We start from the raw sequence: 13947 nt of genomic DNA, 5'->3' as shown, positions 1-13947 counted from the left end.
GGAGGCTCAGCGGGGCTGCAGTACAGCGGCAGCAGTGCTCTCCCAGTTACGTCCACCAGCTTTCATTATGTTTGTACACTCTAGGCAAGCAAACTTGTACCCATATTTTCAAATTTCATCTGGGTTAAGGCAGCAGTGTCGTTGTCTGAGCTCTTCTTTCGGGTTTGGTGGCCCATCAAGTGCAGGTCAAAGCAATTATTTTCACTCAATGAAAAGAAAATGTTCGGTTCCTCTGGCAATTTCCTCTTCTGAGAAAAAGATAAAATGAAAAGGAAATAGAGGGTGAAAAGGAGTCCTCATGAAAGAGTTGCAAACACCTTACAAGTGAGGGACTTAGGATGCTCTATATACTAAGGCAGGCTTCAGTACACTGTGTTTTGTGTATGAACCCACATTGTCTGAGAGCTTTGATCTTTCAGATGGCAGGCACAGAAAGGCATGACCGAGAGATGGCAATCCAGGCCAAAAGAAACCTGTCTAAAACAACTGACCCTGTAGAAAGACTTCGACTGAAATGCTTAGCAAGGGGATCTGCAGGCATCAAAGGACTTGGCAGGTGAGTCCAAGAAGTCAAATCAATGAAGTCAAATCAAATGTTCAGCCTAACAGTTTCAGTTGCAGGGGGCACCATAACTAGTGAAAGGGTGGTTATGGGAAAAAGAGATGGGGGCTCTTTGTAGGGTGTCCAGTGATGATGAGGTGAGAGTCAGTGTCCATAAGTTGATATGAAGGAAATTCCAGCTGAATATGTTGAAAAGCTGTTTCACCATGTGCATGACAAAGCACTGGAAGACAGCTAAGCACTGGAAGCAAAACTTCCATCTTTGGAGACTTTCAAACACTAGCTGGCTAAAGCACTGAGCACCTGGGCTTAGCTTTGAATTTAACATTGCTTTGAGTGAAAAGTTGCATTAGATACCTCCAGAGATCATGTTTAACCTAAATTATTCTGTCTTTCTTAAAATAAAGATCCCAAAACAACTCTTGGTTGAAATTCTGGCCCTGCTGAATTGTGCAGTAGGAATCCCCACTGCTCTTATTGAGCATGGCTGTGCTTTGCACTCCTTGTGCTGTTGTTTGGGCCTGGAAAGTACAATACCCCTCCCTGATATCTTGTTTACAACTGGCAAAGTGAGTACTCAAGAATTTCTGAACTAGATCCAGGGAAGGAATTCAGGCTCATTCAACTCACTCTTTAGCTGCCTGTGCTCAAAGTTTTGGTCCTTCAAACTTTCCACCCAACTACCAACTGTGCCAGGAAATGTTTGAATTTGAAATTCTTCATTTTTGCCAGGGAGAGAGGAAGAATGTAGAACATCTCTCTCCCCTTCATGTTTTCTGCAATTAACTTAAGTGCCTTGATATGAGGGATTTTGTCATTCCTTGGGGTGTGACTCCCATTGTACAATGGTCTGTCAGCTGCCCAGTACATGGGGGGCACACAGGCTGCTTCTGCAGTCACCCTGAGAGTGTGGGGCACCCCACCCCAGGAAGGGGTAGCTGGGTCATGCCCTGGAACCCCTCCTTGTCTTCCTTAGCCTCAGAGGGATCCTAGATGACCTGTTGCAACTTCATCTATCTGAACAACTCTTGGAGAGCTCAATATGTAATGAATAGCAAGACTACTTCAGTTAAGGTGCCTTCAACTCATTTAACTTAAGCTTCAGGAACACAATCTAAGCAGGTCCACTCTGCTGTCGATTTTGTGTGTGTGTGTGTGTGTCTGTGTGTGTCTGTGTGTGTCTGTGTGTGTGTGTCTTTGTTTTTCTCATATCTCAGTAAGGTGGCCCTATTCTCCAGCACCTTGCTAAACCTCTGCAGCATCCTTTAAATTCTCCTTTCTGTTCTCCTCAAATTGAACATTTTCCACAGAGCATTTCGCATTTTGGATGATGACAACAGCAGGACCCTTGATTTCAATGAATTTGTGAAAGGATTAAATGATTATGCTATGATGATAGACAAGGAAGAAGCACAAGAGATCTTCCGGGCATTTGATAAAGATGGCAGTGGAACAATTGACTTTGATGAATTTCTTGTTACACTGAGAGTAAGTCTGGGAATTTATGTTATTACTGAATTAAATGGAGAAAGAGCCCTGATTTATCATTAGCTAAACTTCAGTACTACTGAAACACAGTATTGTTGTGCACCTCAGAAACTAGCAAAATCTACAACTGTACTTACAATATCTGTAACTCTTGAGAAGTTACAATATTCCATTTCCATCTTAATATGCCAAAGGGAAAAAAATCACCCCCAAATAACTCCTCTGTGGATGAGAAAGCTCAAAACTTTACATGTCTCTGCAATTGGTTGGCAAAATCTAATAGTCCTAGTAAAGAAATGGTTTTGATGGATTTTTATAAATTGCTGTCTCGATTTAGGTACCTCAGTTCCTATATAACAGTCCAGGTACCTATGTAGATTAGCCCATTAATCTCACTTTTCTGTCCTTCATCTTATATTATATTTCCTCATAGTGTGAACTAGTCCAATCGGGGCTTTCTCTAATAGACCACAGCATGACAGATTCTGTTCGGAGCCTCTGCTCTGCTTGAGTCACAACAATTATAAAGAAAATAATTAGTGCTTGCTGATGACAGAAATATTTAAAATTGGTAGAATAGAAGTGTTCAAGAAGTCTTTTCTCTCTTTTTGTTCCTTTACAATCCTATTGATAGACATTAATTGGACTCTACCACACCACTTTTTGGTGATATAATGCCCTTGCTATGTCATGGACAGTGTAGACTGTCAGCATTTTGTTGTCTTATGTGCCTTGAACTCGCTTTACTATTAACAAGAGCAGTTACATGAATTTTGAACTGGGCATTTACAGAAATAAATTGAATCTGCTGATATTTCCTTACAGCCTCCCATGTCGAGCGCCAGAAAAGAGATCATCATGCAGGTGTTTAGGAAGTTAGATAAAACTGGAGACGGTGTCATCACAATTGAAGACTTAAAGGGAGTGTATAATGCAAAGCACCACCCAAAGTACCAAAACGGAGAATGGACAGAAGATCAGGTTTTTAAGGCCTTTCTGGATAGTTTTGATTCACCCTATGACAAAGATGGTAAGGTAAGTGATATATCTGATGTCAGGCCATGAAGTCACCAGTTGACTCACAATATGAATTAATTTATTAAACGTGAAAATGGTCCCAGTACCAAACATGCATTTGCATCATATACATGTGGTACAGTAAAACATATGCATAATCTCTGTGTAGGACTGTTAGTGCAGCTTGCTTAGGCATTGATAGGCAAAGAACAGGAGGTGCAAAGGTAAGCATGAGACTGCATTTATGGGCTTGTAGCCTATATGGATCTACTTTTATGGATCTAGTTTATTCAAACTCTGTCTTTAAGCTAACTCACTCAATTGCTAATTTTCAAAACCTATGTAAATTGGAGGATTTTTTTTACTTCTTAGGACAATAAAAACAGGTTCCAGCTCAAAAGCAGGTTCCCTAATATATGAATATATAATAACTTTCAGTTAGCATTTCTCTAGTACTCATAATCTCTGAGATGCTTTACTTGGAAGCCAATCTGTAGCAGAGATGGACTTATCCACAGGGTGTCAGAGGGACAGTGAGGTTTGAGAAGAGCAGAGGGAAAGCCAAGAACTGTGGCTGGAGGGCTGTGAGAGTGCGGCCAGAGGGACCCAGGGCTGCCACCAGACATGCTCCCCAGGAGCTACCAGCCAGGGCAGGAGTAGGAGGCTTTCCTTCCCTCTCCAATGCAGGTGCAAAGCCTAGGCACCCTCTGTGATGGACTTCTCATGCATTCAGTTCATAACTGTCTCTGAGCCAGGCATGCTTCTTTTCCCCTCATTATGTGTCAGCAGAGTTCTTTGGTCTGATCTTACATGCATCGGATCAACACTGAGAGACTTCTGCTGTTCACTTGTCAATATTCGTGGTCCAGGTTTTCAAAATAATGAACTGGATAAGGTTTGATCAACTCTTTATGCAATGTCTGTAACATTTCACTGTCTATTCCCAAATAGTCTTAGGTTGCACCTGGGATTTCTTACTGCACTGTACTGGTGACACCTGCCTGTCTAATGACTGGTTAATACACCCAAATCCTCCACCTGTTTTGTTTCCAACAGGCATGTTCTCAGTTTGGTAGAGTAGTAATTGCTTTTATTTCTCTTGGGCATCATGACTTTGCATTTAGTAGCACAGAGTTTCATCCCTTTCTCTGCTGTGTCATCCTGAGAGGTACCGGTTGTGAGAGTTGTCCCTTTTCTGCAGCAGTGATGATGTCTAGCAAACCTCAGCAAAAATTTCATTTTTTGCCGAGGTCATAAATGAATACATTAAAAAAGATGAGCCCCCAGAATTATTATTGACAAGCTGAATTCCTCTGATTGGCCACATCAATTCCTTGCTCCTAATAAATGCTACAGTGTTGGAACTTACAGAAAAGTTACCACTCACCTCTTGTTCAGCAGTCCTGACGCTAGCTCACCAGGCTGTGGTTTCTTCTGAGAACTGCCTCTGACTTTGCCTATGCCAGAATCAGGGGTCACTAATGGCTCTGATATGAACAGATGACACCTAAAATGCTTTTAGCTAAAATGCCTCCTGGGTAAGTTTGTGCTAGACAGGTCCTCTTCATCATGATCTTGCTGGGTGCCTCTGAAACAGGCAGGGTCTGTGAAGCTTGTAATCAGGTCGTAATAGTAGGACAGGCTGTAGAATTCCCTTCTCCCATTTGTCATTTGTTGCTTAGCTCTCAAATGCACAACACCATAGGAGCAAATATTTTTAAGTGTAATGTTATATTCAAAGAATAATGCACATGGTTCAAGAGTTAAGGTATCACAAGAGATGCACTATTTTCATCATCAATTACCTATTAAAGATACTCAAAAACTTTTTAGTATTTGAAAGAATTTTTGCTTCTTTAAGTGAGACCTGTTAGGGCACTGATAGTTTCTCTCTAGTGAAGAGGTATAAAGCTCATATCTGTCTCTGGGTTGAATCAGAAACCACATCCACTTGTATTAATGATAATGCAAATAGACAGATGATAGCACTCCTCGAAAAAATAAATAAATAAATAAAATATTTGCCTTCCTGGATGGCATTGACTTTAAGTTTAGAACCTGATAAGGTTAGTTTAACTCTGTATGTTTAATTTCCATCCAAGTGTTCTTGGAGGACAAAAGCCCTTATTTCTGGTAAAGTGAACTCTGTGCATTTTCACTGTCTTCATTATTCCTGTTACATTCCTTTTCACTAACAACAATGCGAAATAGCAGGTGTTAAGTTTCATTTAGAGTTTTTCTCGATGTGTGGTATTGGCTTACTATAACATGAAAAAGTAAAAAAAAGTTCATTTTTCTATTTTAAATCCTTCTGTCTCAGGTCACAACAGAAGAATTCATGAACTACTATGCAGGAGTCAGTGCCTCAATAGACACTGATGTCTATTTTATCGTCATGATGAAGAACGCTTGGAAACTCTGAATGTAAGATTAAAGGAACAAGACTTTACTTTCACCTTTTGTAGGTTCCCATGATTAAGTGTATGCACAACAACACGCTCATTTTCCATAATAGCAGCTTCCAGTAACTGTGCCAATTACAGTCTTACAGTCAATCTACAGAAATAATTCCCAGATGCTTTGGTAGTCTCAGCCTTAGGGGATTGGCAGCATAATCGGAGAGCAGATCTGGCATACAGCCACTCAGCAGATCTAACCCTTTTCTTCCTGCATCCCTGACATGTCTTTTCTTCTCTGAGATGAGCTGTTCTTCTCTTCTCAGACATCTGCAGCAGGTCACCATGACTCTTGAATGTATCACCCTCCAGCACTAGATACAGCTCTGTGGGGCAGAGGACACAATAGGAGGAAAATAAATGTTCAGAAAGGGTGATGATCGGGGGCAGGCTGTTAGGAACATGAGACAGTGCCCCAGGGGTGGGCTGGAGGGTCACATACATACCCCTCTCGCTTGCACTGCAGCATCTCCTGGCTTCTTGTGTCTCACCCGTGGGACGGAGCCACTGCCCAAGTGCTCAGCTTGATGCTGGAAATATGTGAGTTCCCAGTGCCGGGAGGCTGGAAAGGGAAACAAACCAAGCAGGGAAGGATGGATCAATATAAATGCCAAAGACTCTTTAGAGCCCTGTCTTTTCCACAGCTTACAACTCAAAGTATGTCAGCTTGCAGGCATCTTTTGTGCGCATGCTTTGCTTCAAACCTCTGTGGGCCTGCTTATTGCTTTTCTCCCCACTTTGGTTTCTTTCTTTTTGTAGTCTGAAACCATCTCACTAATGGTTTTCTTTAAATGGCATACGTGTGTTACAGTATTTTCTTCTCTCTGTTCCTGGAACATTTACCAGTAGGGTAGCTGTTGCCTGTATACACTGACACCGAAAGTTGCTTGCTGCTTTTTCTGCTTTTCGTATTTGTATTGGTTTATGACAGAGCTATGTCTTCAGGGAACTTTCTGGGAACTCAGGAACTTGTAATTTTCTTGTCTGGTCATCTGTTTCTGATGCTGAAGAAAGGGTGGGAACACATCCTTCTCCTTGCTGCCCCTGGCCACACCGATGAGACTGTCAGTTCTGAGATCTGCTGTCTTCTTTCTGTTTCTCTCACAATGTGCTGATGTTCCCTGAGACAGAGTTGCTGTAGCAAATAGTAAATGGCTTGTGCATTGCAGTGTTTTGTCCATTTCAGACTGGCAGCCAGCTAAAAGCAGTGTAGACTCACAGACTATGCTTTCAAATTAATTTGACTGATGAAGTCTCTGCTTATGCTTAGTATGGACTGTTAGTGTGTGCAAGGATGTGTTACACTAACAAAACACATGGAATCATAAAAATCATTAAGGTTGGAAAAGATTTCCAAGATCATCTGGTCCAACACTCCCCCTACCACCAATGTCACCCACTAAATCCCGTCCCTAAGCACCACGTCCAACCTCTCCTTGAACACCCCCAGGGACAGTGACTCCACCACCTCCCTGGGCAACCCATCCCAATGCCTGACTGCTCTAAGTTGGAGCACTGCAGTCCTGAGTGCTTGTAGCTCTAGTCCTGTGCAAACTCTGCTTTTGTTTTTTCCAGCCATGACCTCAATACAAGCAATAGGTGTATGAAATTCCTTAGTAAATGCTGTGCAAGCTCAGTTATTGTCTTTGATCTGTGAGCCTCTAGAAATTTGCATACTGGCTAACAGTGTAAACTGTTTTTTGAAGGAGTTTTTTTTTGTGATTACCATTGATCATAATAGGAGTCTTACTGAGATGCTACTGAGGTGCTAGCATAGGTTATATGAAAAACAAACTTGCTGCAAATAAAGACTTTGCATATCCTGGCAGCTTGTGTGCAATCCATTTCTTTTTCATTTACTAATTGGCTCCAGAACAGGGTATCATGTTAGCTATCTTCTAAATTTCAACTCAAAAGAAAGCAATGGTAATGGATGGCAGGCATCACAAAATGAAGTGCTTTCCTTCTGACATGCTAGCTCATGGTTTCAGACTCCACGAGTAATCTGTTGTGCTGACATTTAATCAAGGGCAATGGAAATTTAAATCTACATAGCTGCAACTCCTAACCAGTTTGTCTTCCCAGTACTAACCCTTTCTGATTTTACTTAATCCCCAGAGCAATATACATTTCTAGAGGGGAGGATTAACTGGGAGCAGGAACAACAGAACCAAACAGCAGAACTGGAAACAACAAAACATTTTTAAAGCCAGCAGAAACTTTGCTACCAGCCTCAGGCAGCCTTCGATGTAGCCTCTTATGTTGGCCTGAGTGTGGGAGCCGGGGGAGCTCAAGCCCCTTGTGCTGGTGTCAGAGCTCAGCACCCACCCTTTGGGCTCCTCACTCTGCCCAGCTGCTGTCCTGTCACCCATGGGGTGTGCTCCTCAGCACCTTCAGGAGGACGTTTTTTATGATCATATTGCTTCAAAAGTCTGAGCTGCCCTTCAACCCCTCACCACCCCTCTCTGCTGAGGCTGCTGCGCTGCCAGCCAGCAGAGCCACAAACGAAGCTTGAGTGCCTGTGCCCAGCCTCAGGCTGCTGTGTGCTGGGTACAGAGATGGCAGATGCTGGAGATAGACCTCGGTGCAGGCTGTCCTGCCAGCCCGTGGTTGCAGAGCACACACGGCAGATGCTGGGAGATAGGTGGCAATGCACGTGACCGTATCTGGCGCTGCCATCAAGATTGTCAGATCTTGGTTGGTACTTCACGCTCGAACATTTTATTTCTTCTTTCTGATTGTGCGACAGATGCTAAACAGGATGGCACAAACCATAGGAACATCTGAGTCTGCAGGGCTGTGAGGCAACATAAGAGGTGAAGATTTTGGCTCCAGCCTTGCTGCAAAAATGCTGTCTGACCCATCTGGTCCTTTAGGGAGGGAAATGGCTTTCTTCTACCTCTACCTGGGCCATCAGAACATCTCTGTGACTCCACCAAACTGGCACAAAGTGGGGGGAGACGCAGGGCACAGCCTCTCCCTTCAGTATGTTCCCAGGAAAAGAAAGGCTGCTTCTGCAACAGCTGGTACTGCATGTTGGTTTTGCCCCTGGTGTGGTTTTGTGGCTTTGTATTTTTGTTCCTGGAGTGAAACTTTTTGGCTTGATCTGGTCCAGAGATGTTTGGTTCATGTTTCTCTCCTGCAGCAAGAATTTTTGGTTCAGGTAACCAAGTTTTGATGCAAGCCTCTTTCACTCTTGCAATCAGGCCACGGGTTGTGCTCACCAAGCTGGTTCACTTTGTTGGTCCCCTGGCAGAAAGCTGTCGTGGCAGGGGCGATGGAAGCTGCTGAGGTTTTTGCAGACTAAACCGGCTGTGCATGCTGCTAAATGAAACCCAGCGAGGCAGTGACTGCACAGCCCTAACCCAAAGCCTCACCACTGCATGGGCAGAGCAGAGCTGTGCCACCCCGCAGCCGGGCTCGCACCTCTGCCGGCAACAGCTGATGGAAGGGGCCAGCCTGGTGGGTTTGGGCTGGTTTTGCTACTGACCTCTGTGCTGGGAGCAGCAGCATGCTCAGCTTCCCATGGTAAACCAGAAAATGCTGAGAGCAGCCCGATGCCATCACCAGCTGCCCATTTTCTGTTACTTTTGCTATGATTGCTTCCAGGGAAGCTCTGATCTTATGGCATAGACTTAGTATTTGAGACAGTCCCACCAATGGATTTCTGCTTTGTTTCTCATTTTTAATTAAATAATAATAATAATAATATATATATCTATACTAACATTTGGAGCTTTTTGCATTCATCTGGTGGTGGTTTTATTGTTGGAATACTCTAATTTCATTGCAGCATCTAAGTCTTGCAATCAATATTTAGCAATAACTAGAATAACTTGTCTTACATTCAGTTTGCCAGGACATAGCAACAACTCTGTCTCCAAACACACCAAGCTCAATACACTGACCTCAGAATTATTGGAATAAACAAAGTGTCAGAGCTTGCTGGGGCAGCACATCCTGATGTCAGATCAGGACAACCTGATGAAAAAGTCAGACTTCTCTGAAAGGGGCTAAAGATTTTTCTGCAAAACATGGGAACGTGTTACATAAACACCTTGCTGTGGGCTACAGTCTATTCATCACACATTTTTAGCTCTGTTTTTCTCATTCCTAGGTTACAAAAGATGAATTTTTGAACTACTACTCCGCAGTTAGTGCCTCTGTGGACACCGATGCCTACTTCATTTTAATGATGCAGAAATCCTGGAAACTCTGAATTTTGCTATTGTTTGCCCCACATTGTTTGAAAGCAGAGGCAATAAAGATGTGAAACACTGCTTAGTTTGTTGTGGGTTTGTTTTTTTTTCCCCTGTTCTTCTCTGGGGGGCACTTTCTGAACTTTCTGATGGGGTGACACCGGTGGTGTCCCACTGCTGGGCACTTCCACGTGGCTTAGCATTTCAATAGGAGGTACCTAAAGGCCAAGGAACAGCCAAGTCTTGGTGAAATTTGGAGTTGGCTGGGTGAGCCAAGCGATGGAGCATCTCTAAAAAGGAGCATCTGCATTTCCCAGCATCATCACTTCTTTTCTCTCTTGGTAGATTATGTTTGTTTTGCCAATATTCTGTTATACACAGTGGTGCTGATTTGGGACTCTTCATGATCACAGTACTTTGACCCCAAAATAATGCTTCATGGAAGCAGTAATTCTCCTTTATGTTGCATTTTAGCTCATTTGAAGAGATAGCTTCAGGAACGGGAGACCAAAGTGAGAACTATCTCAAGCCCAAAGCACAGTGAGCACAACACTGCTGCTGTTCACTGCCACATTGCAGCCTTACTGTACAAATGCAGGCAAGAAACACTTCTGCTGGGAAGCCCAGAAGGAGCTGAGCCCCTGCCTTGCAGACATAGACCCCAGCAACCTCCTGCCCCTTCCTACTGGGGTGGTTTCACGGTTGGCTTCTGCTGTCTCCGTCTGCCCTTTGTTCAGCCATGCATCCCTGCGTGGGTGGCTGGCCACCCTGTGGCATGGGGCATCATCTCAGGAGTGCAGAGCAGATCCCAAACGTGTGGATCACAACAGGAGAGGGCATGGGCTCCCCTCGCGGGTCAGGAGATCCTTGTCCCCAGCTCGATGTGGGCAAGGAGCCCTCTCAGAGCATCAGGGCCTACCTGGAGGAGATTCGTCCTTTCCTGCTGCAAGGTGAAGGCATCTTTGCCTCGTTGTTTATCTCATGGCCCAACTTCACAGTGCATCACTTGCATTTAATCTTTCCTTCACCCTGACAGAAATGGTCCCCATGCTTAGCACCCTACAAGCAGCATTTTTATGTGCTTTATCGATATTTTTAATGAACATGCACAAGAGGAGGATATCTGGTAAACAAACTAATAAACCCAGCAGGGGACAATTACCGTCCTGGGAGATAATTAACATTTTTCGGCATCATTAAAATTAGTCTGCGACTGTATTAGACCTGACAAAAGACTTAGTTTATTTCAGGGGTGATAGTATGTGTGGCATTAGGAGATGCTTGCATTATGGAAAAGGACTGTGGAGAGATGAGGGAAAGGACAGCAGTGGGAGCCTGACAGTGCCCAGCACCCCAACATCAGACAGCTACGTGCAGAGCAGGGCAAGTGGGCTGATGAAATACCATTACCCAATGCCTACAAAATAGTCAGGGACTGACTATTCACAAGAGATTCACCTCCCACTGTTCAGGCCAGATGGTCAAAGCTGAAGGAGCACTGCTAGTCTCTGCATGCTTAGAGAGCGCTAATCCCTGAGCAGCGCTGTCTCGCAGGGGCTTAGTGCTTGCAAAAGCTCAGCCTGAAGGGACTTGCTCAGACATCACTGCATTGACCAGGTCGCTGGCACTGACTTGGTAGCAGTTGGATGTGGCTCAATGAATGGGTTTCACGGCTGTATCTCAGAGCCAGGGACCTTTGAAACCTTACTGCTGACCCTCCTCAAGTTGGCTGTGCTCATTGCTGCTCTCCTGAAAATACACCTTTCTGGATAGACTTCATCCTGTACACAACTAGAAGAAAGTAATGCCTGTATTTGGCATGAGTTAGCTTATAGTCTTCATGAAGAAAAGCTACAGCGGAATGAACGTATTGAACCAAAGGCTTCATACTTGCCATCATTCACTAGTGTGTTACCAAAGCACCATCTCTGAGGAAATACTTGTAACCTGCATGAGAATTTGCATTAATGTTTGCATACCTGTGCTTTCGCAAGCCTGAGGGCTTTTTGCTTTTGCTGGTGCTGTTGGTGTGGACTCACGGCTGCACAAAGGGTCTTGGTCAATGTTTCTGCCCCCCTGAGCAGCTGTGAGCCATTGGCAGGAGGTGGGCTGCAGCCACAAGGCACCACTTCCATGCTTTCACACCGCTGAGCTGTCTGGAATTATTTTAGATTTATCCTGCCTGAAGCTAGGTAGCGCCCATGAAATTGTCCTAATTTCAGTGTTGGCAGAGTAAACCCTCTTCTGATAGATATGCATAAGAAGACAGAAGATCAACACAAATAGGTCACGCAAATAGCCATGTCCTTTTAATACAGTAAATACATTATAAAACCGAGGTTACAAGTTACCTAATTAAATAAAACCATTAGGCACAGAGAATAAGATTGTTTAAACATAGCAGCTATGCAAAAATATGAGGACTACATAGGAAAAATGTAACTATTTTGGAGTGCTTACACTAAATAAACACGAGATTGCTGGTTCTTTTTCCGTATTAAAGAAATACAGAAAAATTGTTTATATTTTGTATTCTGTATGTATTCTGTATACTCTTCTGGACAAGCAGAAAGACTATTAGATGTCGGTACCTTACTGTTCAAATAGTGCAAATAGACATTGGTGGTGGCACTTGTATTCATTAAAAATGTATGTATGAGCTCAGAACAAGCATAGCACATACTGTACAGGATTCTTCTGATGCACTTTTGCTTCTTCCTCTATCCCCTCTTTGTCACTGCGTTACTGGAAGAGGCTGTCTTCCCAGTACACTCTCTCCACATCTACAGTCATGCTGTGCATGTCTGCACAGCATGAGCATTACCAGCAGCTATTTTTAAAAAAATGAAATACGAATATCATAAAGGAAATGAATGTCCAGGGCTTTCATCTTTTTCTACTGCATTAATCAGCCTGTCGTTTGGTGAGAAACAGTAATAAAAACAATTCTGTAAAATGTCACTGGAGTATCATGAGCCAAACTCTCTGCCACTTTGCATGCAGAGACCATAAAGCTATCCCTGTCTGAAGGGTCCCCAGATGTCAGGTGGAGCTGGGGCTGGTGGAGAGCTGTCTTGGGAGCGCTGTTTTTCTCCAGCAGACTACATCAAATATAACAACTTCTCCGTGGTTATTAGCAGTCAGAAAATGTTCAAGCAGCTCTGAGGATGAGGGAGGACTCTTTTACCCTTGGACTCTGGTAACATGAACATGAACAAGGAGGATTTCAAGCAGCTAGAGGAACTGATACTTCACAGTGTGGTGAACCCCAACCCCAGAGCACAGCAAAGCATCTTGGATTTCCCATGGCCACACTGCTTGGCTGTCATGCAACCATGTGGCTGTAGCAGCTTTGTCTCCAAGCGTGTGCTCCGCAGTGTGCAGCGTCCCACAGGGACAGTGAAGTGGCTCAGCCCTCCCAGAGTGGCAGCCTGTGGGGAGCCCCTTACAAATGGGCACAGAGTCCAGAGAAGGATTAATGGGAAGGGACAGGATGCCTTCCTTAGTCATAATGTTAAAGGTTTTTTCTACATCACCTCCAGGCAAGTTACAAGCTACTACTTTTAAAATATGGATCTTGAGATGAGCGGCAAGATCCATGATGCTCCATCCATATTCCTAGGCCAGAAGCTGCATGAGAAAAGTTCCTGGCCAACTTCAAAGCATTCTCATGCAGCCACAGTCACTGGGGTTAATGCTAGTAAGCAAACATTACCCGATCTGTCCATCTGTCCTGGAAAGTATTTGCATGCTGTACTAATGCTTGTGTAAGAGCTGCAGAGAAAGACAGCAACATGTGTTTTACAGCCCTGATTCAGTTATAGGAAGAGCTAGGAGTTTGCTTTTCATTGATTCTGTTTTGTGTCATCTAAAAAAAATTGATAATACATGAAATAACTGAAGATATTTAATATAAACTACTAGCAGAAGTTCCCATGGACCCTGAATTTGACTCCAGGGTAGTCAAACGAGCTGCGTGCTGGGTTTTGTGTTGTTTTCATCTATCTGAAAAAATTCAGTCTGAGAAAACATCTTCTTAAAGTGATTCCATGTGCCTTTTTTTCCTGGGGGCTCGAAGGAAACCTCCTTTGCAGTGGCCAAGCTCCTGAATCCCCAGGTGATTAATGCTTAGATGCAATTCTCATTTACTGGCATTTTGCAAACTTGTGGACTTCCACTGACTGCAGACGAGTTATTCTTGATCTGTGCTGGCGTGAAAGATATC

General features: G+C 43.7%; 1 protein-coding gene across 1 annotated transcript; it reads left to right on the top strand.

Moving 5' to 3' along the window:
- Positions 1–419: 419 nt before the first annotated feature.
- CAPSL (calcyphosine like) lies at positions 420–5489 on the top strand. The gene is made up of 4 exons (XM_032206538.1): positions 420–556; positions 1873–2050; positions 2876–3085; positions 5388–5489. The coding sequence occupies exons 1-4, from the start codon at positions 420–422 to the stop codon at positions 5487–5489; spliced, it is 627 nt and encodes a 208-aa protein (XP_032062429.1).
- The last annotated feature ends 8458 nt before the right edge of the window (positions 5490–13947 follow it).

Source organism: Aythya fuligula, chromosome Z (genome assembly GCF_009819795.1).
Source record: "Aythya fuligula isolate bAytFul2 chromosome Z, bAytFul2.pri, whole genome shotgun sequence".
NCBI lineage: Eukaryota > Metazoa > Chordata > Aves > Anseriformes > Anatidae > Aythya > Aythya fuligula.
The sequence above is the reverse complement of the archived record's forward strand: the minus strand, read 5'-3'. Positions and strand labels throughout refer to the sequence as shown.

Coding starts and splice junctions, on each gene's coding strand:
- CAPSL (XM_032206538.1), top strand. CDS start 420: ATGGCAGGCACAGAAAGGCATGACCGAGAGATGGCAATCCAGGCCAAA. Junction 557..1,872: donor GGCATCAAAGGACTTGGCAG/GTGAGTCCAAGA, acceptor CATTTTCCACAG/AGCATTTCGCATTTTGGATG. Junction 2,051..2,875: donor AATTTCTTGTTACACTGAGA/GTAAGTCTGGGA, acceptor ATTTCCTTACAG/CCTCCCATGTCGAGCGCCAG.